Source organism: Rhinoraja longicauda, chromosome 33, assembly GCF_053455715.1.
Source record: "Rhinoraja longicauda isolate Sanriku21f chromosome 33, sRhiLon1.1, whole genome shotgun sequence".
Taxonomy (NCBI): domain Eukaryota; kingdom Metazoa; phylum Chordata; class Chondrichthyes; order Rajiformes; family Arhynchobatidae; genus Rhinoraja; species Rhinoraja longicauda.
In genome coordinates this window covers 9639262-9666084 of record NC_135985.1, presented here as the reverse complement: position 1 = coordinate 9666084, position 26823 = coordinate 9639262, and the positions used below count along the sequence as shown (strand labels likewise).

Below are 26823 nucleotides of genomic sequence, written 5' to 3'. Positions count from 1 at the left end.
AAGTCTAATCATTCCCTAAACAGGTTGACATATTTAAATTTGGACGAATATATTTTTAAAAAAACAAGGTCAGAATTACGGAGATTTATGAGATACATTCTCAGCTATGAAAGTTTACAGGAAAAGATTGTGAGCTATTTTTTTAATTTTGGCATTCATTTTTTGCATCTCTGGATTTTCTTCAATCACACTAGGAAACCGGTGGCACGGCAGTAGAGTTGCTGCCTTACAGCGCCAGAGACCCAGGTTCGATCCTGACTACGGGTTTTGTCTGTACAGAGTGGACGTTCTCCCCATTTCTCCGAGATATTCAGTTTCCTCTCATTCTCCAAAGTACAGGTTTGTAGGTTAATTGGCATGGTATAAATGTAAATTGTTCCTAGTGTGGAATAGTGTTAATGTGCAGGGATCACCGGTTGGCGCTGACTCGATGGGCCGAAGGGCCTGTTTCAGCGCTGTATCTCTAAACTAAACTGAACTAAACCTAAAGGTCTTATCCGAACAAGACAAATGGCTAATTGAAGAAATAATAGAGCCAATAGGAGCGCAAAATGGAAATCTTCTTGAGGACGCCAAGGATATGGTTGAAGTCTGAAATTAATCCAATGGTATTTTGGTATACAAGTCACAATTCCAAAGGTTGCTGATAAATGCTGGAGAAGAGAGCTACCAACTTCAGATGTTATAAACCGACTGTTGAGCTGACCAAAGATATGGCAGATGGAGGTTAACACGGTGAACTGTGAAGTGGCGTTGCCCGAAGGAAGAACTAGGGAAAGCAACGTGAGCTCAGTAAGTCTGAAGTCTGTGCAGACATGGAGAACCCTAGAGGTCTATGTGCAACTATCTCTGAAGATGGAACAATCTTTAAGGCTACTGAAAAAGCTTGATATTACAAACAGAAGCATTGTGCAGAAGTAAAGAAAATGGTCATAAAACATTGGTTTGGCCCCAGCCAAGGTGTTTTCAATTCCATACTTTAGGAAGAATGGCACTGCCTCAGAGATAGTGCAGAGGGACTTCCGAGATTGGAATCTTGAATTTTAACTATGTAACAAAAAGGTGTGTCCATTTTCCTTAGAATGGAAAAGTTAGAGAGATTAATTAGATGTTTGAATTCATGTTGCCCTGGTACCTTAATGTATGAGAATGATAGACTGAAGTTAATACTTGCTCTCTGAAATGTGGATATGCCAATTTTCAAAGTGTATTTTACAAAATCCCATAGACCACCTATATGTATAATGATCAATGTGGAAAGTATCTCCTGGGATTCTGCCGGGGCTTTGCTCTGCCGGTTCAGCATCTGTGGAGTAGTAAGAGTGAGGGATGTGGGTCAAACACTCACAAATGGGACTGGCTTAGATGGGCACTTGGTCGGTATGGATGGGCTGAAGTTGGGCTGATTCTTTGCTGGATGACTCTATGACTCTAAGACTCTACATATGCAATATTGAGTCCTGCATTTATTGCATGTCACGTTGTGTTTGGCTGCCTGCCACTGTATGTTTCTTTTTTTTTTCCTAATCAGATGTGCAGCACTTTGGTCAACGTGGGTTGTTTTTAAATGTGCTATACAAATAAAATTGACTTGACTTGACTTGACTTGACTAATTGGAAAAACAGAGGATGAGGCAGGTCATTCATTCCACCACACATCTCCAAGTTTATTAAACAAACTATCAAATTTGCACCATCCCCTTGTTCTTTCCCCAAAGACCTGCAAATCTTTCCTGAAAGTAGACATGCCAAGCTATTATTGAATCCACTTCCACCACCTTTTCAGGAAGTATATTCCAAATCCAACAATTTGCTGCTTTAAAAAAATTATTCTGCGCTTTTCCGACAAATTCCTTAAATCTCTGGTTAACCACCACTCTGCCTCTTGAAACAGTTTGTCCTTATTTGTTCCATCAAACCAGCATAAACTGCTGGAGGCAGCTGTGTCAGCTCATCACATGTAGCCTTGATTGTTGCAGCTTCAGCCAGGCAATGCAAATGTCTACAATTTACTGGAACTCTAGTTGGCAGTACCAAGCAAAATCTCTGAGGGTCAATTAAGGGTGAGCCTCATGGTGAAGCCTCAGTACCCTTGGTTCAGGGCTACTGGTAAATTAAATTGCTGCCAATTCCATCCAATATGGAAGCAAGGAAGGAAGTGGAGGAAAGAAAAGGAGACTCAAACATTCCAGAGGCAATAAGTGCTCAGAGTCATACCAGAATAGAAACAGGCCCTTCTGCCCAACTTGTCCATGCAGAGCAAGATGCCCATCTACATTGGTCCTCCCACTCTGCCCGTGTTTGACCAATATCCCTCTAAACATGACCGATTGATACACCTGCCCAAATGTCTTTTCGACGTAGTATCGTACTTACCTCCTCTGGTAGCTTATTCCATATGCCCACCACCCTCTGTGTAATAAGGTTGCCCCTCAGGCTCCTATTAAATCTTTCCCCCCCTCACATTAAATCTATGGTTCTTGATTCCCCTACTGGGTGAACAACTCTGTGGACTCACCCTATCTATTCCCCTTGTGATCTTTATAAGATCATCCTTCTGTACTCCAAGGAATAAAGTCCTCGCCTGCCCAACCTCTTCCTATATCTTCGGCTCGCAAGTCCTGGCTACATCCTGGCTACATCCTCTCTGCACTCTTTCCAGCTTAACGTTCTTCCTACAGCATTTTAATTTTAATTTTTTGCTGGACGTCCTAAGGCGTATGAAGGTAGATAGCTAAGATGTATAAAGAGAGATACCAAAGTATGTTTATTGTTAACTGTTGTTGAAAACTGAGAAATCAGGCACTTACGTTACTGTTATCACATCTTCCATAACATATACAATCAATACAACAGCTAGACCACAGCTACATACGGTAGCCCCATAATGTGCAGCAAGTCATACAAACCCCAATAGATTAAGGGTTATTCCAACACTTCTTGTTTTCATTTCAGACTTCCAGCATCTGGAGATCCTTGATGTTCTGAAAGATTAATCTGGTTTTGATGGTGTTGGGTTAAGGATAAATGTTGGCCGGGACAATCGAGAGAACGCAGCTGTTTAGCCTTGAATCGCGTCATGTGGTCTTAAACATCCATCTCAAGTATCCTTCCTGCTTAGCATCTTGTCTGAGAGACGCCTGTCCTCCCACAGCACTCCCTTGGTACCACCAGCAGGCATTTTTCTTCTAAGTACAACTTCTGTCTTGCTTCCATGCGGCTTGTGGCTGTGCCAAGAACAATTCAATGGAGCTAACAAACATCTTGGCTTTGCTACGATTGAACTACATGCCGTCTAACAGTCAATAGACAATAGCCAATAGGTGCAGGAGTAGGCCATTCAGCCCTTCGAGCCAGCACCGCCATTCAATGCGATCATGGCTGATCATTCTCAATCAGTACCCCGTTCCTGCCTTCTCCCCATACCCCCTCACTCCGCTATCCTTAAGAGCTCTTTCCAGCTCTCTCTTGAAAGCATCCAACGAACTGGCCTCCACTGCCTTCTGAGGCAGAGTATTCCACACCTTCACCACTCTCTGACTGAAAAAGCTCTTCCTCATCTCCGTTCTAAATGGCCTACCCCTTATTCTTAAACTGTGGCCCCTTGTTTTGGACTCCCCCAACATTGGGAACATGTTTCCTGCCTCTAATGTGTCCAATCCCCTAATTATCTTATATGTTTCAATAAGATCCCCCCTCATCCTTCTAAATTCCAGTGTATACAAGCCTAATTGCTCCAGCCTTTCAACATACGACAGTCCCGCCATTCCGGGAATTAACCTAGTGAACCTACGCTGCATGCCCTCAATAGCAAGAATATCCTTCCTCAAATTTGGAGACCAAAACTGCACACAGTACTCCAGGTGCGGTCTCACCAGGGCCCGGTACAACTGTAGAAGGACCTCTTTGCTCCTATACTCAACTCCTCTTGTTATGAAGGCCAACATTCCATTGGCTTTCTTCACTGCCTGCTGTACCTGCATGATTCCTTTCAGTGACTGATGCACTAGGACACCCAGATCTTGTTGAACATCCCCTCTTCCTAACTTGACACCATTCAGACCACGGGAGATAGAGGAGCACATGTGTGCAGATTGCAAAAACAATTATGAGAGGCATCGATAGGGTAGACAGTCAGAACCTTTCCCGCTGGGTGGAAATGTCCAACACCAGAGGGCACAGCTTTAAGGTGAGAGAGGAAAAGTTTAATTGAGATGTGCGGGATAACGTTTTTTACACAGAGAGTGGCAGGGGCCAGAAACGCATTACAAGGTGACATTTCCGAGTTATTCAGGTAGGCATATGGAAGTGCAAGGAATAGAGGGATATGGATCATGAGATCAGATGAGATCAATTTAACTTGGCATCATGTTCAGCAAAATCAGTGTTTTATGTTCTATGCTCTAGATTGTGGTAAAATGTAAGAATAATGGGGTTACAGTACGAGGGCATTTCAACTTCCCCAACATCACCTGGATCGCCTTAGATTGAAAGGCCTAGAAGGAAGAATTTTTAAAGTCGATCCAGGAAATCATTTTGAGTCGGAATGTAGATGTTCCGAGCAGGGAAGTGCGACTTCTGGACAATCTTAGGAATTTGGCTGGGCAAATCTCTGAAGTATCTATGGGGAGCATCTTGGAGATAGTGCCATAATTTTTTACGTTTCAAGATAGTTATGGAAACGGTTAAGGATGGCTGGGAAACGTAGCTACTGAATAGGGAGGTGGAAGATTTCACTATCAGAAGACAGGACCTGGCAAAAGTAAGCTGGGATCAATTACTTGCAGATCAGCCTACATTTGACAAGTCTGAGGTGAGGTCTCAAAGGAATACAACTCATCGGTATAGAGAATTCAGGAAAGGTGGCAACAGAATTCCACCGCATGCTATCATTAAAAAGGAGGATTAGATGACTTAGTGGGCTTAAAAGTAAACCTCTGCTCTCACTCATTCTCCCAATAAGAGGATGGATTTCCCCAGGTACTCACCTTCCAAGCCACCAACCTTCACATTCAATTTGAAAGGGAGGGAAGAGGGGAAAATGTGTGTGGAATCTTATTGAAGCTCCCCCTCCCCCTCCCCCTCCCCCTCTCCCTCCCCCTCTCAAATGGACCATTCATTTTGTGGTTCCCTGCTCCACTCTTCCATCCCAATCAATCAACCAATCCCTTTCTTAAGGCACTGTGGGTTGATAGGTTAAGTTGACCACTCTAATTTGGCTCTAATATGCAGTAAGTGGCAGAATCTGGGAGGAATTGATAGGACTATAAAGAGAATACAATAGGACTAATGGCTTGGATAGAGTGGATAGAGTGGATATAGAGTGGATGTTTCTACGACTGGGAGAATCTAGGACGAGGGGTCATAGCCTCAGAATTAAAGGAGGTTCTTTTAGGAAGGAGATGAGCAGGAATTTCTTTAGAGGGTGGTGAATCTGTGGAATTGTTTGCCACAGAAGGCTGTGGAGGCAAAGTCAGTGGATATATTTCAGGCAGAGATAGATGGATTCTTGATTAGTACAGGTGTCAGAGGTTATGGGGAGAAGGCAGGAGAATGGGGTTAGGAGGGAGAGATCGATCAGCCATGATTGAATGGCGGAGTGGACTTGATGAGCCGAGTGGCCTAATTCTGCTCCTATCACATACGATCTTATGATAATAAAGGATTAGTGTACATAATGGTTGATAGTCGTTATGGACTCAGGGTGCCAAAGAGCTTGTATCCATGAGGAATCAATATGAATGAAGAGGAGTCAACAAGCATCCTCCTGCTTCCTTACTTGAGCCTGTTCAGATGGAGGGTATTGGCGGACCGGGGTTCATCCTACATCCACCTGTGGTTACAGAGGGGCAAAATCTAGGTCCGCATTATCTTTGAACAGAGATTCAAAGTTCAAAAACACTTTATTTGGCCCTGTGGGGCGACTTACAAAGGCACGTAGAGTAGTACAAAAACTATGGGGGGGGGGATTAGCAGGGTGAGCAGCGGGACTGGGGTGGTTGGGAGTTGAGGAGCTGAACAGCCTTGGGGGACAAAGGTTGCCCTTCTCCCCTGTGACCTGCAGCCTGGGCAGCGAAGCCGGCGTTCTGAGGGGAGCCACTCAAATGCAGAGAACAGGACGTGGGAGGGGTCCTGTAAAACCCTGCCAGCTGACCTTAGCATCTGCTGGTCGCGTAGGGTGGAGAGAGAGGGCTCTGACAGATAGCAGGATGAATGGGAGCAGTCTGAAATCAGATGATGAAGCTGGGGTTGGGAATGGAGCCCAGAAGGCTCCCTTTTCCCTGCCACGGCCAGCTGGCCCACTGTGGGAGCTGCAATCCTTGCTTGTTTTCATCTCTCATTACCAACAATTACAACCACAAAGCTGTTAATTGTTTGTCTGCACTTTTGCAACTCAACACTATAATTAAATAAAAATATATTGTTCTATAGCCGGCAAAGCAGCTATTAATACCATCCCAATAGCAATAGGAACTGTCCCCAAAAATGTGCTTTAACTCATGTACAGTAGTTCCACCTTCCCATCCGTGTAGTCACGATGCAACCCTGGTAGTAAAGGGTTTTCCGTTTGAACTCACAGACCCTGAATTAGCAAATTTAGAACTGACTCTAATTACAGAGTAGCTCGTCAGCAAAACACAGCAAAAGCCAGAACTTCTTTATAAGGGGTTTCCACTCAAAATAGTGGAATACCGAAAGGTATTCTGGATAGAGTGGATGTGGAGGGGATGTTTCCACTAGTGGGAGAGTCTAGGATCAGAGGGCACAGCCTCAGAATAAAAGGACTTACCTTTCTAAAGGAGATGAGGAGGAATTTATTTAGCCAGAGGGTGGCAAATCTGTGGAATTTATTGCCACTGGTGGCTGTGGAGTATTTTTGAAGCAGGGTTTGACAGGTTCTTGAGTTGTAAGGATGTCTAAGATTACAGGGAGCAGACAGGAGAATGGTGTTGAGAGAAAGATAGATCAGCCATGATAGAATGGAGTAGATTCGATGGGCCTAATGGCCTAATTCTGCTCCCATGACTTATGGACCCATGAACTTATGATTGCTCAATTTGTAGCTTGATGATATCTGAGGATTATGAATAAAATAACCACACAGTCTTTGCACAAACTTGCTTATCAAAACATCTGTTACTTTCCATTTCATTGAGAAAATCTGCTGACAAAGTGTACATTTTGGAAGCTATTTCAGAGAGAAGAATGGTTGTGTTGCAGCAATATTATGCACAGGCACATTCTCATCACTCCCACCAGTGCAAATGTTATCTGCTTGAAATGGCATTTCTGTGCTTTCTCGATATGACCAAAATATCACGTTCGAGGTTTCCAATGCAGCTCAAGTCAATTTGTCTTGGTCCAACTCTCAATTCATGCTCACAGACTATTATGCACCACAGTGATATATTTCCTGAAGTTTTACTGCTATTTCTCACATTGTAGCAATTGCCGTGGATTTAAACTAATCTGTGCATGAAATCAAAGTTAAACTGATCTGTCGCGGACTCCTGGACCCACCACACGCACTGTTCACTCAGACTTGTCAACAACTCCTCACGTCTCGTTCCAGCATCTTCTATTGTTTCCTTGAATTTCCAGCATCTGCAGCATAGAAACATAGAAAATAGGTGCAGGAGTAGACCATTCGGCCCTTCGAGCCAGCACCGCCATTCAATATGATCATGGCTGATCATCCAGAATCATATTTGCACATATGCTTTTCAAAAGGTAGACACAAAATGCTGGAGTAACTCAGCGGGTCAAGCAGCATAAGAAAATAACTGCAGATGCTGGTACAAATCGATTTATTCACAAAATGCTGGAGTAACTCAGCAGGTCAGGCAGCATCTCAGGAGAGAAGGAATGGGTGACGTTTCGGGTCGAGACCCTTCTTCAGACTGATGTCAGGGGGGCGGGACAAAGGAAGGATATAGGTGGAGACAGGAAGATAGAGGGAGATCTGGGAAGGGGAGGGGAAGGGAGGGACAGAGGGACTATCTAAAGTTGATCGTAGAGTAGGAGGGCAGGAGAAATCACAGAGGGGGAGCAGCAAAAAAAATCAATGTTTTCAAAGTCAAATCAAATCAAAGGGTCAAGCAGCATCTCTGGAGAGGAGGAATGGGTGACGTTTCGGGTTGAGACCCTTTTTCAGATTGATGTCAGGGGAGGGGGCGGGACAAAGATAGGATGTAGTAGGAGATAGGAAGACTAGTGGGAGAACTGGGAAGGGGAGGGGAAAGAGAGGGACAGAGGAACTATCTGGTACTTTCCATTTAATTGAAAAATTCTGCCGATACATTTTGGAACCTATTTCAGTGAGAAGAATGACTGTGGAAGATGGAAGAATCCCATCTAGAATTATATAAAGCATATTTATTTTATTTCATTGTTCGACCTTGATTTTTGTTGTTTCTTTTCTAATCCCTCCTCATTACCACTTTGTCATGTCTGTTCCTTACTTAATCCCTGAGTAATGCGGACTACACAAAACTACAGACAGAAACAGAGAGCTGCCAGAACATTTAAAAAAACTGCTTCACTCAAACTGTCTAGCCATACAGTAAATAGGCATGTGCTACATGTATACATTAAGCATTTGCAACCAGTTTAGGCACATGGCCAACACTAAATGTAACATCAAGATTTCTTGGTATAAATCATACTGCGCTTCACACAGTAAAGTGTACACTGCTGTAGTGAGTGAACAACAAACTGGGGGACTGATTCCTTCCATGAACTCAGCACAGCAAAGTCTTATACCCCTTGTCAAAGGAGATATTACTGGCGCTGAGCAAGGAGAGAATTCACTCCAAGATTTTAGGAACATTCCTGAATCAGACTACAGAAGGAACAGGGCCAGAGCAAAGGAATCATAGAAAGGTACAGCATAGAAAAGACTCCCTCTGCCCACCTCAACCATGCCAATCGTGATACCTAGTTAGAATAAACCTATTTATCCACATTAGACCCATATCCCTTTATATCTTTGGGAGAGATAGAGCAGCTAGGACTATTCCTTGGAGCGCAGGAGGATGAGGGGTGATTTTATGGAGGTGTACAAAATCATGAGAGGAAGAGATCGGGCAAACGCACAGAGCCTCTTGCCCAAAGTAGGGGAATCGAAAACCAGAGGACCTAGGTTTCAGGTGAGGGGGAAAGGATTTACTTGGAACCCGAAGGGTAACTTTTTTTTACATAAAGGGTGGGGGGTACATGGAACGAGCTTTCAGAGGAGTAGTTGAGGCAGGAACTACCACAACATTTAGACAGGTACATGGACCGGATAGATTTAGAGGGATATGGACCAAACTCAGGCAGGTGGGACTAGTGTAGATGAGATATCTTGGTCAGTGTGGGCTGATCAGGCCGAATGACCTGTTTCCACACTGTATGACTCTATGACTCCAGGCTTTTCAGAACCTGTAATCTTCCACATGAGTTGTAAAGCCACCTTTCTAACGTGTACCATGGGATGCCCTGGACATTGCAACCATATTTTGAGGCCAATATTCCTCCAGCGGGAGGAGAGGAAAGTTCAGGTGTTGGGCTGACAACGTCTAGATAAACAAACTTTATTTGACTAGCAACCATTGAACAAACACATCCATTCTGCTGCAGCACCACCTGGTGGCCACAGATACTGTCCCATTTACAGATCCAGAACAGAGCAGAATTGCCCTGCAAAGTGAGTCCCACGTCCCCATGCAAACTCTGCCCTCCTGGTAATAACAGCCCATCTGTGCAAGCCTCGGCTATTCACATCCTGCACCGCACCACCGAAGTGAGCTGGATATCAAATAATGACAAGATGGAGTACAGGAAGGAGATTGAGAACCTCATAATCTGGTGCCAAGACAACAAGCTCTCCCTCAATGCCAGCAAGACAAACGAGATTGTGATCGACTCCAGGAAGCGAAGCAGTACACACCCATTGTGTGTATTACACACACACACATACACTGATGGAGCCGAAGTAGGGATAGTTGAAAGCTTAAAGTTCTCAGGAATAAATATCACCAGCAATCTGTCCTGGACCAGCCACATCAAAGCAATGGCCAGGAAAGCACACCAACGCCCCTACATCCTTTGAAGGCTTGGCAAGTTCGGCATGTCCCCAACAACCATTACCAACTTCTACAGATGTGCTGTAGAAAGCATCACAACTTGGTTTGGGAGCAGATCCATTCAAGGCCGCAAGAAATTGCAGAGAGTTGTGGATGTCGCTCAATCAGGCAAACCAACCTCCATTGCATGGACTCCATCAACACTTCACACTGCCTTGGCACCCACCAGCAGAATCAAGCACCAATCTCAGCCTGGTCATTCCTTCCTCTCCCCTCTCCCATCACACAAGCACTACTGATGCTTGAAAACGCTTACCTCCAGATTCGGGGATAATTTCTTCCCTGCTGTTATCAGGCAACTGAACGGTCCTCTCACCAGCTGGAGTGCGGTCCTGACCTCCCATCTATCTCGTTGGAGACCTTTGAACTAGCTTTAACGGAATTTATCTTGCACTAAATGTTATACCCTTTATCCTGTACCTGCACGAATCAGGAGATGGGTGCCGGCCAGAAACATCGCCTAACCATTCTATCCAGCGATACTGCCTGACCCGCTGAGTTACTCCAGTATTTTGTGTCTATCTTTGGTATAAACCAGAATCGGCAGATCTTTATTATTACATTGTTTTATGCAAATTGGTCAATGTTGAGAAATATGTAAAAGAGTGTGTTCTAAGACTGAGATACTCCAGCTTTTTGTGTTCATAGTTATGAAGACAAGTGCATCGAGCCAAAAATTATAGAAACGGATATGAGGCATGACATGTATAAAGTACGTCTAGAGAAGTTATAAACTGGGATTATTAGTGTTTGGAATGAATCCTTTGAGATTTTAAACACAGTTTATAATGAAGAATTTAATGTAAACAAGATACTGAGTGAATTTATAATTGATTTTATTTTTAAGTATATCTATAAAAAATAATGAATTAATTTCATATATGCATACTATAATACTATAGTATTGCATACTATAATAACTGATAGTTTATACTGTAAAACTCCAATAATCTGTTGGGTGACTTTGGAAATCCCAATGGTTCTAGATGTGGCTCACCAGATTATGTTCGCCACACACCCCATTCACTCACCAAGGCACTAGATCAAGTGTTCCTTTCCTATTCACTGGGGCCCTGATCCCACATCGCTATCTATCTGCCGCGGTCTGGTCCTCATGTTCCATTCCCACTCACCGGGCCCCTGTCCCTCTTTAAATTATAGGGTCTTGTATCCAGAACTCCCTTTGGACTTAAAATAGACCCAAAAAGCTGGAGTAACTCAGCGGGTCAGACAGCATCTCTGGAGAAAGGGAATAGGTGATGCTTCTGAAGAAGGGTCTCGACCTTCTCTCCAGAGATGCTGCCTGACCCGCTGAATTACTCCAGCATTTTGTGTCTGTCTTTGGTTTATACTAGCATCTGCAGTTCCTTCCATCCGGAATGGTAAATTACACACTCCCTTTAGACTTACTGGGTGTATGGTAAAACCTACTATTCTATTGTGTAACATTTTAAGAAAAAGTAAATTAAATGTTAATGTTGCAGCATTAATAGAATACATTCAGTAACCCGGAAAATCTGCTGGTGCAGTATCATCAAAGTCACAAGCGTACCAAATTAATGACACTTTATTCAGCAGGCTAATTTTGTTTTAGAAGTTGTACGCTTTTGAAAAAAAAATCTTAAGAACTGCCCAGGAATATGAAGAGGGCTATTTTAGTTTAGTTTAGTTTAGAGATACAGCATGGAAACAGGCCCTTCGGCCCACCGAGTCCACGCCAGTCAGCGATCCCCGTACACTAACACTATCCTACACACACTAGGGACAATTTACATTTATAGCAAGCCAATTAATCTATAAACCAGTATGTCTTTGGAGTGTGGGAGGAGACCGAAGATCTCGGAGAAAACCCACGCAAGTCACGGGGAGAAGGTACATACTCCAAACAGACAGCACCCGTAGTCGGGATCGAACCCGGGACTCCGGCGCTGCAATGCTGTCAGGCAGCAGTTCTACCGCTGCACCACCATGCACCACCATGCACCACCGTGCTGCTTTCCCACATATTAGTACCAGATGCTGCATATAGTTTACTGCCTTCATTAAAAGATGTTCAGTCATTAGTTATATCTTTGTTATTTGCCTCAGGAGGCAGCAATGCCAAAAATCCACAGATACTACATCTCCCAGCTGGAGAATTGCCAGGCAGAGAAAAGAGCCCTACCAGTTCACAAAGATCTATTGTTTCAATGACGCGACACATTTACTTTAGACTGTAGAGACATACGGGTGGAAATGGGGGCTTCAGTCCACCAAATCTGCACCGACCAGCGATCACCCCGTAAACAAGCCCTGTCCTACACACTAGGGACAATTTACAATTTTACCAAAGCCAATTAACCTACAAACCTGTATGCCTTTGGAGCGTGGGAGGAAACCAGATCACATGGGGAAAACCCACAGGGTCACAGAGAGAACGTACAAACTCCGCACAGACAGCACCCGTAGTCAGGATCAAACCGAGGTCTCTGGTGCTGTAAGGCAGCAACTCTACCACCGTCCCGCCCATAGTTCACTTCTGGACCAACTCTGACCTGCAGCGATCAGCTCATCTCAGACAGTCTGAACAGTAATGGCTCTGGCAGCTTCTCCTGCTCTGGATTGGTGTCTGGTGACTAATGTGTAGGAAGGAACTGCAGATGCTGGTTTAAATTGAAGATAGACACAAAATGCTGGAGTAACTCAGCGGGACAGGCAGTATCACTGGAGAAAAGGAATGGTTGCCCATTCCTTCTCTCCAGAGATGCTTCCTTGTCTGGTGACTAAAGCTGAGAATGGGGTGAGTGTTTTGACTCAGTCGATAAGATATGCGCTTGCCTGCAAAGGTCAAGCATCCAACCTAGCGGGAGGAAATTGCACAGTCAATTAATTCATCCTTGAGGCTCTTTATTCAGCCAATTTGTCACCACTCTGTGTTCACAATCAAAATTGCTGCAGCTGGCCTCGCATTGCACAGAGTAATCTGCGATTGTTGGGTTTGTTACTAACAACAACCTAAAGTAAATCCACCCCATTGTTTTTACATACATGATGTGATTTTTTCTATTACAAATCTCAAATTGTGGAGTACAGAGGCAAATAAATAAATGATGGGTCTTTGTCCCAAACATTATGGAGGCCACTGTAGTTCATGAATTTCCATGCTACATGTAGGACACACTAAACTGATTCATGTACCACATGTTAAACACACCACAATAATTCCAGTACTACTGGACAAATTGTTGCTAAACAGACTTGGATTGTTTTCTCTGGAATACTAGAGGTTGAGGGGAGACCTGATAGAAGTATATAAAATTATGAGAGGCACAGATAAGATAGACAGTCAGAACCCTTTTCCCAGCATGGAAATATCAAATGCTAGAGGGCATAGCTTTAAGGTGAGAGGGGCAAAGCTTAAAGGAGACGAGCGGGGCAATTATTTTTACACAGAGGGTGATGAGTGCCGGGAATGTGATGCTCGAGGTGGTGGTGGAGGCAGATACAATAGTGGCATTTAAGAGACTTTTGGACAGGCATATGGATATGAAAGGAATGGTGGGATATGGATTATGTGAAGGCAGATTTGGTCTTGACATCATGTTTGGCACAGACATTGTGTTCCTGTGCTGCACTGTTCTATGTTCCACAAGCTCTGAAATTAAAGAATGTCTGAAGAAGGGTCTTGACCCGAATCGTCACCCATTCCTTCTCTACAGAGATGCTGCCTGTCCCGCTGAGTTACTCCAGCATTTTGTGTGTCTATCTTCGGTTTAAACCAGCATCTGCAGTTCCTTCGTACACAGCTCTGATATTAATATTGATACCATGCCTCTGTACATTAATCAATGTTACAATTTCCTTTCATTTGGGACCAGATGATCGACAGAATGAAACATCTACTGGCTCTGTTCTCCATCACTAATTGTCACTCTCAAAACAGACCCTTGAGTCAACACCAGGGTGCCATCCAATACCCATTATTTCATTTTTAACCACGCAGCCATAAAAGTAATTTCGCTGAAATAAATCTTTGGTAAGTCCCCAGCCACTTTAAACTAAATTTACTCTGGAGAACACAAAGCACAGATATTAGTCAATTGCAAATAACAGCTGTATTTATGCAGGGAGTTCATTTTAAATGCCTCCTTACCCTGCTGCCAATTCTCAAAGTGGCCCAGTTTTTGACTCTCGCGAATTAAAAATTGTCCATTGCCCGCAGTATTTTTTTTTAATTTTCAGCTCATTAAATACTGTCTACTCTACTGGTTATTTCTGATAGCTTTTACATTTCCTGAACTCTTTGGTCCTATTTAAGACAAGCTAAATTCTTTTGCTCTCCAGATTTTCCAGCTCGAGCACAATCTTGGTACCATCTTCCTGGCCCCAATGTCCATCACTGTCTGCCACACAGGAGGATCCTCACCACTCCTGCTCCTGCCCGTGTCAGGCCTGGCTCTGGTGCTGGCGAGGAGCAATGTGCAACTCAGAACATGGTGGACTCTTGAGCCTTAAGCTCAAAAACTCAGGCTGGCCTTGCAAGCCAACACTGAGAGGCTGCTATTCCATTGGAACGATTGGCTTTCCAATGAGAGCTAAAACCAGACCTCGTCCACTTTGGAGCAAATACAGAAGAGCACTTTTTAGTTTAGTTTAGTTTAGAGATACAGCACGGAAATAAGCCCTTTGGCCCATCGAGTCCGCACCGACCAGCGATCACCACACACACTAACACTATCCTACACGCACTAGTAACAATTTGCAATTTTACCGAAGCCAATTAACCTATAAACATCTACGTCTTTGCAATGTGCGAGGAAACCAGAGCACACGGAGAAAACCCACGCAGTTCACGGGGAGAACGTACAGACTCCGTACAGACAACACCTGCAGTCAGGATCTTTGGTGCTGTAAGGCAGCAACTCTAGCAGTGCGCCACCGTGCCTCCCTGCAGCCTCCTCCAGAGACGCTGCCTGACCCACTGAGTTACTCCAGTACTTTGTGTCTTTTATTTGCAAACTAGCATCTGCAGTTCCTTGCGTCTACGGAAGGTGTCACTTGCTACAAGTGCAAAATAGGGCACAAGAATTAGTCCTAGTGGAATGGGAAAAGATTGCTTCCCTCAAACACAGCACAAAATAAATGTACCGACTTGACAACTGGCAGACAGTGACCATACTTCAAAGTACTTGGAAGTACAAAGTCCAGAACCAGGGGCCACAGTTTAAGAATAAGGGGTCGGCCATTTAGAACAGAGATGAGGAAAAACTTTTTTAGTCAGAGAGTTGTGAATCTGTGGAATTCTCTGCCTCAGAGGGCAGTGGAGGCCAATTCTCTGAATACATTCAAGAGAGAGCTCGATAGAGCTCTTAAGAATAGCGGAGTCAGGGGGGTATGGGGAGAAGGCAGGAACGGGGTACTGATTGAGAATGATCAGCCATGATCACATTGAATGGCGGTGCTGGCTCGAAGGGCCGAATGGCCTACTCCTGCACCTATTGTCTATTGTCTATTCCCAGAGAGGCTATAAAAATGCAAAATTATGTCCTTTCATTCTCGGCATCTGGAGGCGTAAGTAATCCAGAGATTGGCACATTTAAAATCCTTCTCTTAAATTCCTAAAACCTTTTTCTAATGGAACTCCAGCTCTTTCATTTCCAAGCATATTCGGTCTCACACAGGGCAGGATGATTCATTGATCTTCTCTCTCTCTCTCTCTCACTCTCTAAATTCTTTCACATTTCAAAAATATCTCTCTGCAGCGGCTGGCAATCAAAAAACATCTGGGACTCTGCGTGCATTCGTTTGGCCATTGCAGCTCCACCAGATCCCCTGCCTTTGTTGGCCTTGTGATCGGCTACCACATTCTTCCCCTTATTGCTGGCAGCTCTCCTTCTCAATGGGCTGACTTCCCTTTGAAAATCTTGACCTGAACACCTCTCGCTTTCCTTGATGTGTTGGATTTTCTCCAGTGGAGCGCAAATTAGAGACACCTCTGGCAGTGGGTGCCAGATGATGCGTCACATTAGTTGCACTGACACATGGAGCATTGCATTCGGACGTAAATGCAACCTATATACAAAAACTCTCGTTTGTTTGTTTGTTTGTTCCTGAACTACAGCCAAAGCGGTACACGATAGCGCGGCAATTTTAGGCCCACCTGACTCACCGTCGTCACTTTGGTGCTAATGGAAGAAGTTTCATTAAAAATCAGTGTTATATTTTTTAAATTATTCACATTTTAAAGTTTAAATCTATCTCCTAGGGAGGGAGGGGGGTAGGAGGGAGGATAAGGGGGGTTGAGGGAGATGGAATGGGGGGAGAGGGGAAGGGGGGTGCAGCACCAATGCAGGAGAGGTTTGGGCCCAATGGGTCCACTTGGTCTAGTCTCTTTCTAAAGTGCCTCTGTACTTCAATCAGAGCCTGATTTAAAACACTGGCCCTGAAGCGTATCTGGGATATGAACCGACCCTCCAGGAAGCTCTTCATTCTTTGTCACTTCCAGCCCGCACTGCTCATCTGCTCATTCCTTCCAAGCACTATCTGTCTCCAGCGCTGCCTTTTGCAAAACTGTCTGAATGATATGGGTGATAAGAGGAAGCATCAGGATTGCCCCACAGGTTCAGAGACCTGGGTTCTATCCTGGCCACTGGTGCTGTTATTGAGGACTTTACACATTTGTGCTGCAAATGTCAGTGCATACTGTGTTCTGGGTAAACTGAACAATTAAGTTCAGACACGTGTAATTAATAATCAGATTGATGAAGCAAGGAGCACCTTCTCTATTACCATAGTGAGCACCTTCCTTAAATGCCATAGGACTGCGCAGGCTTCATGCACCATTTTTTTCTTCCCATATCCCAAAGACGTGCAGGCTGGTCAGCTAAATGGCCACTGTGAATTGTCCCTTTGTGCGGAGGTGAGTGTAGAATCTGGAGGAATGTGGGGAGAATAAAATTGAATTTGATTTTGGATGGGCGGTATGGTGCCCTAGCGGTAAGGTTGCTGCCTTACAGTGTAAGTGACCCGGGTTCGTTCCTGACTACGAGTGCCGTTCTTACGAAGTGTGTACGTTTTCCCCGTGACCTGTGTTGGTTTTCTCCGGGATCTCCGGTTGCCTCCCACGTTCCAAAGACGTACAGGTTTGCAGGATAATTTGCTTGGTATCATTGTAAATTGTCCCTAGTATGTCTCGGATAGTGTTAATGTGCAGGAATTGCTGATCGATGTGGACTCGATGGGCCAAAGGGCCCGTTTCCACGCTGTTTCTCGAAACTAAACTAAACTAAAAGGGGAATGGCACAGTGGAGAGGAATCTTCACTTGGCAAACCAGCTGAGACCACGCGCCTCTCCCCATTGTAACAAAATCTTAAACACAAAGTGCTGGAGGAACTCAGCAGGTCAGACAGCATCTACGGAGGAAAAGAACAGGTGATATTTTGGGTCAGGACCCTTCTTCAGATTGTCACTGGCATGAGTGTTGTTCACAGTAACTTGCTGTTGCACATTCCCCCACACCAGATCACCAACTTGCCCTGTAACCTACTGGCTGCATCTCCACTCGTCTCACAAGCTTGTTTCCCAGGTATCTACACTGCTGGACCGGAAACACGGGATCATACTGCTTTAGTTTAGTTCAGAGATACAGTGCAGAAACAGGTCCTTCAGCCCGAGTCCGCACCGACCAGCAATCCCCGCACATTAATACACCCTACGCACACTAGGGAATTTTTTTTTACATTTACACCAAACCAATTAACCTGTACATCTTTGAAGTGTGGGAGGAAACCGAAGATCTCAAAGAAAACCCGTGCAGGTCACGAGGAGAAACGTACAAACTCCATACAGACAGCACCCGTAGTCAGGATCGAACCCGGGTCTCTGGCGCTGTAAACCAGAAGCTCCACCGCTGTGCCACCGTGCCGCCTGGTTCTCTTCACCCACCCCGAACCCCCATCCCTCTAGATTGCACAAAGTCCTTGTCCTGATACATTACACGCTCTTGAAGCTGTTATAAAATGTCACAAAAGTCTACACCCAGCTGCAGGGGTTTCCTGCCTCTGTACTGATGGAGGTTGTTTTAAATTGGCCCTGATAAATAATAAACAGAACGTGTCCGTGAGATTTACAGCAAGTCCTTCCTTCGTCCAAGTTATCGCCGATCCAGAAAATGTCAGTGCATACAGAGTTCTGGGAAAACTGGACGATTAAGTTCAGGCACATATAATTAATAATTAGATTGATGAAGCAAGGAGGACATTCACCTCCATTAAAGCAGTGATTATGTTCCTTAAATGCCACCGTCAGAGTACAGTCCTCATTGCTGGTCTGTGTGCTATGAGGTTGCATGTTTTGTGAAAAGGACTGACCAAATGAATAAACATCAGCAGTGTCTCCCACCTCACGTAGCCACCACTTGCCTATCCTGCTCTGGGGGACCAGAAGCAGCCCCATAAAAACCTAAAGGGATAAACAAAAGGGAGGCTTGAAAGTGCCAGGAACATGAGCCCAATCAGGAAGCATCTGGACAGCATTCCCCTGCCTTTGCAGACTTGGCAGGTCCTCTAGGTAGTTCCAGAAGTTTCTGATTTTATTGTCTTTGGAATTCACAGGAGCAAGACCTTTAAGTTCTGGCCAGTCCCATCGCTGACCATTTCTGAATCCTTCACCCATTGGCTTACTGCAACACGTCGAATAGAAATTACTTTTGTGTTTGCCTAACAATGGGGTCAATGAGGCATAGTCAGAGCACACACCAAAGGCAGGGATATCTGGTTAAACCACAAACCTGGATTGCACACCTGGATTAGTCTATTGTTATAGCATCAATCCTTAATCATCCTTGATCCTTGAGTGTAAAGAAGGGTCCCAACCAGAAACGTCACCTATCCATGTTAGTCATGTAATAAGTGATAAAAGCAGAATTAGGCCATTCGGTCCATCAAGTCTACTCCGCCATTTAATCATGGCTGATCTATCTCTCCCTCCTAACCCCATTCTCCTGCCTTCTCAAGAATCTATCTCTCTCTGCCTTAAATATATCCACTGACTTGGCCTCCACAGCCTTCTGTGGCAAAGAATTCCACAGATTCACCATCCTCTGACTAAATGTTCTCCAGAAGGTCATGAATTCATGAAGGGTCTCGACCTGAAACATCATCTATCCCTTTTCACCAGGACCCGCTGAGTTACTCCAGCACTTTGTGTCTTTTTTTAACCCTTAATCACATAACATTTTAAATACTTCGGATTAACTAACACACTGGTGAGAAGTTGTGTTGGGTTGAAGATCTCTGGAGATGAAGGTGTTTTGGAACATGGAGCCACATTTCCGCTTCTGTAAAGCTTCAACTTGAGATTGCTGCCTGAAGATGCCTTTTGGATGTATACAGCATTCGTCAGGTAGCATTAAAGAGTCATTGAGTCATACAGCGTGGAAACGGGGCCATTGGCCCAACTTGCCCGTACTGACCAACATGTCCCAGTCCCACCTGGTTAGGCAACGTTTAAGAAACATTTAGACAATTACATGGATAGAATTATTTCAGAGGGATATGGGCAGGTGGGACTAGTGTAGATGGGACATGTTGGTCAGCATGGGGAAGTTGGGCCGAAGGGCCTATTTTCATGCAGTCTGACTCTGCGGCACTATAACAATGCCTCTGGCATACTCTGGCATACATTGCAGCCCCAGACATATCACAGCCTGTACAACACTGCTTCAGGCACACCATGATTCTCTTTAGACGTTCTGAAACCACACCAAGCCTGTAAAGTATCAGACATACCACCCCCATTGTATCAAGGACTGCACAGCACTCCTCCAATGCATCGTGAACAGTGCTAAACCATGAAGCCAGTCACTAGAAATTCTGTTCTATTGAAATCACTGAATTTTTCTTCTCAACAAATTAGCCATTTTTTTTTTACAGATGATAGGAATCACATTGGCAAGGTTTTGTTGTCTTGTTTTGACCTACTTGTGGCCCAGCTCGTGGGCAATGGTAAAGGCCAGGCTGAGACCATTATCTTCAGCGAGCACACACTTGCGCTTGGGGTTACAGGCTCCTCCAAGGTATGCAATTCCTGTGGGAGAATTCAAAAGGAGACGGTGATGAAATAACTGGAGGCAAAGATTTGGAAACAAACAGCCAAAAAATGAAACAACCAGGTTGCACTTTGAATGCATAACACGGTCAGCAATCTCGCTCTCCCCCGGCGCTCACGTCAGTTCCCAAATCTCCCATTTGAGGAGCTGCTTGGCTCAGCTTTCAATCTGCAGCTCACATAAAGTCACATCGCACTGCCAGGTAATGGGACATTGGTTTCACTATTATTACAAACAAGAACGATTTTGCAGAACAGGCAGCAAGCCATCTATGATGCACAGCCCAGGGGCACAGTGAAGTCGGGGCGGCAGGCGAAGTATAAAATACTCCACAATGTCGGGGCTCAAGGATGTAATCAGTCACGGGCAGTAAAGACGCCAGGATCAATGAGCGCATCAATCATTCTGATGTAAAACCAGCTCTCGGTTGAACAATGTTTGGATTAATGTTAAAAGCCGTTCGTATTATTATTGTGTGTATTCTTCAAACAGTATCGCCGGCTGGAACAGGGTTGAGAGTGATTAAATGGGGATTTATAGCACTCTCGGAGTGCCAGTTGGAGCCCAGCATCTTCCCGTCTAATCTCCTCTCCATTCACACCCCACGACACAAGCCAATACATCTGTGTGCAGAAATACCATATGTGAGATGATGCCTCACTGGAAGCACGAATGGCACTCCCTCATGTTTCTCGACTTGTAGCCAGGGCTCAGCTGAGTTGCCTGGTGGCAGCACAGCGGGAGAGTCGCTGCCTTACAGCGCCAGGAACCCGGGTTCGATCCTGGCCTTGGGTGCTGTCTGTGCAGAGTTTGTACATTCTCCCCGTGATCTGCGTGGGGTTTCTCCGGGATCTCCGGTTTCATCCCACACTCCAAAGACGAACAGACTTGTAAGTTCATTGGCTTGGTAAAATTGTAAATCGTCTCTAATGTGTGTGTAGGATAATGTTGGTGTGTGGGGATCGATGGTCGGCACAGACTCAGTGGGCTGAAGAGGCTGTTTCTGCACTATCTCTAAACTAAACTAAACTAAAGCAGCTGAGATCTCCCTCCCCCTACCTGCGTTTTATGCACCAATTAAAGGAGGAAGGTTGGCTTAGAAAAGTGTGCCACATCATCAGGGAGGGGGTGGGGGAGAAGTGGTCAATGCTGGCATGGTGTGGGCCAGGCTTTTTCAGCTGTGCCTTCCTCATCTGCAGTGCTCAGGTGTTGGCAACATAGAATCATACAGCACAGAAACAGGCCCTTCGGCGCAACTTGCCCACACTGACCAAGATACCCCATCCTCAGTAGACCCATTTGCTCGCGTTTGGCCCATATCCCTCTAAATCTTTCATATTCATGTACCTGTCCAAGTGTCTTTTAAATGTAGTTATAGTACCTCCCTCAACCTCCTCCTCCGTCAGCTCATTCCATACACCCACCACCCTCTGTGTTGAAAATGGTGGCTGTCAGGTTCCTTTTAAATCTTTCTCTGCTCACCTTAAACCAAAGGCCTCTGCTTCTTGATTCCTCTACTCTGGATAAAAAACTGTGCCTTCATTCACCTTTTCTATTCCCCTCGTGATCTTATACATCTCTGTAAAATCACCTCTCAGCCTCCTGCATTCCAAGGGATAAAGTTCTAGCCTGCCCACCTTTAGATTTTTAGATTTTTTTTAGATTTAGAGATACAGCACGGAAACAGGCCCTTCAGCCCACCGGGTCCGCGCCGCCCAGCGATCCCCGCACACTAACACTATCCTACACACACTAGGGACAATTATTTTTTAAACATTTGCCCAGCCAATTAACCTACATACCTGTACGTCTTTGGAGTGTGGGAGGAAACCGAAGATCTCGGAGAAAACCCACACAGGTCACGGGGAGAATGTACAAACTCTGTACAGACAGCACCCGGAGTCAGGATCGAACCTAAGTCTCCGGCGCTGCATTCGCTGTAAGGCAGCAACTCTACCGCTGCGCCACCATGCCGCCACCGTGCCACCGTACCTGACCTTCTGCCTGCAGTTCAGGCCCTCAAGTCCTGGCATTATCCTCGTAAATCTTCTCTGTACTCTTTCCAGCTTAACAACATCCTTCCCTTAGAAAGGTTTCCAAAACTGAGTATAATACTCCAAATACTCCTCACGTTGATTCGAAAGGAAAGTGTGCCTCTCCTCACCTTATGCTTGCGGTTCTACATGGCCTCTTAGCACTAACTCAAATTTCACTGTACCTTAATTAGTACATGTGACAATAAACTGACCTTGAAACCTAGAAAACTTGCAACAAGGGCAGTTACGGTGGCGCAGTGGTAGAGTTGCTGCCTTACAGCGAATGCAGCACCGGAGACCTGGGTTCGATCCTGACTATGGGCGCTGTCTGTACGGAGTTTGTACGTTCTCCCCTTGACCTGTGTGGATTTTCTCTGAGATCTTTGTTTTCCTCCCACATTCGAAAGACATACAGGACTGTGGGTTAATTGGCTTAGTAAATGTAAAAATTGTCCCTGGGTGTAGGATGGTGTTAATGTGCAGGGATCGCTGGTTGGCGCGAACCCGGTGGGCTGAAGGGCCTGTTTCCGTGCTGTATCTCTAAAACTAAAAACTAAATTTCAGAAGTCACACTTAAAAGTTGCAAAACTCGGAAAATAAGAATTGTGCCTGCATGCATGCACTGATCTGTAAACTGTAGTGCAGACAGACCGGCCTTATAGAGGGTGTAAGAAAATAACTGCAGATGCTGGTACAAATCAAAGGTATTTATTCATAAAATGCTGGAGTAACTCAGCTGGTCAGGCAGCATCTCAGGAGAGAAGGAAAGGGTGACGTTTCGGGTCGAGACCCTTCTTCAGACTGATGTCAGGGAGGCGGGACAAAGGAAGGATATAGGTGGAGACAGGAAGATAGAGGGAGAACTTGGAAGGGGGAGGGGAGGAGAGGGGCAGAGGAACTATCTAAAGTTGGAGAAGCCAACTTTCCTCCAATGCTGTTCCTCCAATTTCCGGTGGGCCTCACTATGGCGCTGGAGGAGGCCCATGGCAGAAAGGAAAGACTGGCAGTGGGAGGGGGAGTTGAAGTGCTCAGCCACCGGGAGATCAGGTTGGTAGACCTTATAGAGGGTGTACACCTTGACTCTGCCTCTGATTACTGCACAGAATCAGGGAGGTGCTGGTAGTTAACAAAAGCAGGGCTGCCTCATCCCACTTGTTCATTTTCACCAGCTTTTTGCCCGTATTTAACAGGGTCTCACACATTACACATTGTGGAGATGGCATCTGCGGTAGATTTTGAAGGAGTTGGAGCCATTCAGATTCATTTGCCAATGGCTGAGATATCCATTCAGTCAAGGTTGAGATGGAGTCAAGTAAACACGGGAATAGGTCCTTCGAACACCAAGTCCATCAAGGAAATTCTGACACAAGAGAAAATCCGAGCACCCGGCGGAAACCTTGGCTGTCAAAGGGAGAACATGCCAACTCCACAAAGACAGCACTAGAGGTGAACCCAGGTTACTGGAGCTCTGAGGTTACTAGCTGAAAAATGAAAAAAAACCCTGCATTTGTGGAAATCTGAAGAAATAAACGTACACATACTGGAAGCAGGTCTGACAGCATCTGTGGAGAGGCCCTCGGACTATCTTCATTGGAGACCCTTGGACTATCTTTGATCGGACTTTACTGGATTCTTATCTTGCACTAAACGTTATTCATGTTATTCCCTTTGTCATTTATCTGTACACTGTGGATGACTCGATTGTAATCATGTAATGTCTTTCCACTGACGAGTTAACATGCAGCAAAAGCTTTTCACATCTCGGTACACATGACAATAAACTAAACTAAACTAAATTAAACAAACTAGGATTAACTAACCTGATGAAGCATCTTTGGCCTGAACATTAACTTTGTTTCTCTTTGCACAGATGCTGCCTGATCTGCTGAGATCTTCATGCATTCTCTTTTGTTTGGTCATCATGCTGCATCATTCTGTAAAGCCAAACCCTCCCTGATCTCCCGAGCTTCGTAATGTCTGACCATCTATTGTACACACCCTCACCTTATTCCCGAACTACATTCCATCTCCCCTTACCTCCCCATCTGACCAGTCAATTGATGGTTTCCTGTCTTTCCCCCTCATGTCAAATCATGGCCAATTTTTGTCCCATCTGCAAAAACCTCTCGATGATGCTTCCGACATTAAATCCCATGGGTTTGGAGATGATTGAATGGAACTTTAGTGGTGAGCTCTGTAAAACAGCTTCCCCGTCACAGAAACACCTGTCAAACCATCACCCACTCATTGCTGACGTTTACATCCAACTTGAAGCTTTTCCTTGTATCCCAAGGGTCATTCAGTCTGCCCATGGGAGTTGGTGCCAACCTGAGGATGGCAACAGTAACGCAGCAGTAGAGCTGCTGCCCCAAAGTGCTAGAGACCCACGTTCAGTCCTGACGACTGGTGCTGTCTGTATGGAGTTATATTCTCCCCGTGACCACGAGTTTTCTCCAGGTGCTCCACTTCATAGGTTAATTGGCCTCCGTAAATTGTCCCTGGTGTGTGTAGGATAGAACTCGTCTACTGCTGATTGCTGAGCGGCATGGGCTCGGTGGGCCGAAGGACCTGTTTCCACGCTGTATCTCTAAACTACAACTCTCTGGTCTAATGGAGCCAGCTTTCCTAATAATTCTCTTCAGCCCCCAAAACCTCAAGCATGCTTAAGATGTATCTGGAAGAGCTTTTTATACCAGAAAGTCCAGAGATTCTTCACAGCCCAGATGTTTTAAGTGCTACACGTAAGAATTTAATCAGGAACCCAACTGTTTGTCAGCTTGCTTCCAAAGGGTAAGGGTTATGTGGTATCAAACACAGGCTTTTGGCATCACTTTGTAAAGGCATTGTCTATCATAGGATGTGCAGGGTTTGTCTTAGCATCAGCTCACGGGTATTCTTCAGACAGGTAAAGGCTGGGAGCTTTGGTGGAAGCATATCAAATATAAAGTTGTCTGGAGAGAGTGGATGGAGAAGCAGCCTGGTCCCTCTGGTGGAGGTGAGCCAGGATTACAGGCCACAGGCGTAAAGGACGAGTGCATTAAGACTGGCAAGGGGAGAAACATTCTTACGTGCCATGCAGTTGGAATCTGCAATGCACTGCTTGTAGGTGTGCAGGAGTCAGGTTCCAGTGTGGCCTTCAAGAGGAAATTGTATAAATATAGGGTGAGGAAAATTTTCCAAGGATCCGGAAAAAAGGCTGGAGGGCAGAAGCAATGAGTTATTCTTGTAAAGGGCTAGTTCAGACACAGTGGGCCTAATGCCTACTTTCTGTGCTGTACCCATTCAGTGATTCTAACTGAAGTCTGAAGAAGGGTTCCGACCCAAAATGTGGCCTATCTTTTCTCTGGAGATGCTGCCTGACCCGCTGTTACTCCAGCATTTTGTGTCTAGCTTCGGTATAAGCCAGCATCTGCAGTTCCTTCCTACACATCACCTATCCGTGTTCTCCAGAGATGCTGCCTGACCCACTGAGTTACTCCAGCATTGTGCATCCATCTGTGATTCTAACTGCTTGGTGAACCTCGAGCTTGTGGGGTCTGGCACACAGAAGCCCCAAGTTATAGATTCCTTTTGAGTTTAATTTACCCCTTGGTACGTGTATCCTTTCGACTCCTTACCCCTGCATCCCGCCTGAACAGCTACCCTCCCCCAGGTCTTAATCAAGTCCCCCCGCCCCACTCCACATGGGTTGATCACAACAAGGTCCATTTGATTGCCTGACGCTCTGAACAACTACTTGTGACACTGGGCTGAGTTTCATGCCTCCCCTACCTTCTCCCCACTTCCCCTTGACCCACAATCTACTTAGCTGCACAAAGGTGGAGCTTGTGGGAGCCGAGCCTTTATGTGTACAAAGTGTGCAGAGCTTCAGCTAGTGTGCATGATTCCCTGCACTTTGTGTGCGATAGTTCAGCTGCGAGCCGTAGGCAGAACATGTCTTGGCCACAAAACGTTGGTGCTTAACCTGCCTTTATGGAACAATTTCCTTTTACTCTGGAAATTCGCTTAGGGACAGGGGTGTTAGTAATTCCTCAAAACAATTTATACGATTAAACGAGGTTACTATAGAAACACTGTCTTCCAGATGTAACAAGTAACCTGGGGATCTAACAATTCCAAAACGTGAAATATTAAGCTCCCTTCACCATAAATGAACATAAAAAAAGCATTTATTCTAATCAAACTTACTTAGTTCAAACACAACTCATACTTCAAGAACATGCATGGGTGGATCAGGTCTAATCTCTACCTACCCTTCTGTATTCCCTCACAGTCTAGCCTTCAACTTTCCAAACAGTATATGGCCTGTGATAGCTGCCTACCGATCCTGAGGAACCAAGGAAGTCCCAACTCAGTGGTAGCCCACAGTTTATCATTTGCACACAGGTTGTTTAAATGTTTGTTTATATTCCCTGTACCGGGAGTTTCAGTTCGGCACATCTTTTACAGCACAATTCTTAAAATCACTTCCAAAAAGTGGACAAAAATTCCAAATCTCTAAAGTTTAGAGGTGACGAGCAGCAGAAATCACTGCCGGTTACTCTCCCTGGAACCAATTCCTGTACAACCGAT

The 26823-nt window shown here is 45.1% G+C and overlaps 1 protein-coding gene across 1 annotated transcript in view; it reads right to left on the bottom strand.

Annotated features, from left to right (window-relative positions):
* Positions 1–26823, bottom strand: part of adamts17 (ADAM metallopeptidase with thrombospondin type 1 motif, 17) — a 222727-nt gene that overhangs the window by 122107 nt on the left and 73797 nt on the right. Inside the window, exon 8 of the mRNA XM_078427059.1 lies at positions 20088–20193. Within this exon, the coding sequence (XP_078283185.1) occupies positions 20088–20193 (106 nt within the window). The remainder of the gene's footprint in view (positions 1–20087; positions 20194–26823) is intronic.